Raw genomic sequence first — 507 nt, forward strand, 5'->3', positions numbered from 1 at the left:
CCCCCCCTCCCCTCCCCTCCCTCCGTCTCTCTCTCCATCTCTTACCCAAATCATCCATCCTCCAGTTCCTGTCTCCTTCTCTCTCTCTCTCTCTGCGCCTCCGACAGATGCTGTGTTGCTCCCTGTTACTCCGTGTCCCGAGCCTCTCCCATCCCGCAGAGACCCGAGAGAGGGGCTACGCTCTCCTGGCAAGTTTAGCGAAGGACTGGAAAGCAGGAGGGGAGGAGCAGGATCTAGTAGGGAAACTCTGACAAGTCTGCAAGCCGGGAGATTTGTCCATGTAAGGTCTGACGGCTCAGTATTTACAGGCAGGAAGCTGGCAGCAGAGAGAGAGAGAGACACGACTCAAAAATCCACAGGAACCACTCCGAACCAGGGAGAGAACGAGAGGCCGCTAACATTGCAATTCTACCCCCCCACCGCTCTCTCGCACGCACCCACACACTCACACGCACCCACACACTCACACACTCTCTCTCACACACACACACACTCTCACACACACAC

The 507-nt window shown here is 56.8% G+C and overlaps 1 protein-coding gene across 1 annotated transcript in view; it reads right to left on the reverse strand.

The window, feature by feature from the left end:
- Positions 1–501, reverse strand: part of LOC125488244 (paxillin-like) — an 8,253-nt gene extending 7,752 nt beyond the window's left edge. Inside the window, exon 1 of the mRNA XM_048621180.1 lies at positions 46–501. Within this exon, the coding sequence (XP_048477137.1) occupies positions 46–58 (13 nt within the window). The 5' untranslated portion in view covers positions 59–501. The remainder of the gene's footprint in view (positions 1–45) is intronic.
- Positions 502–507: the final 6 nt, after the last annotated feature.

This window comes from Rhincodon typus, unplaced genomic scaffold (assembly GCF_021869965.1).
Source record: "Rhincodon typus isolate 14 unplaced genomic scaffold, sRhiTyp1.1 hic_rhity00000083, whole genome shotgun sequence".
In the NCBI taxonomy this organism is placed as follows: domain Eukaryota; kingdom Metazoa; phylum Chordata; class Chondrichthyes; order Orectolobiformes; family Rhincodontidae; genus Rhincodon; species Rhincodon typus.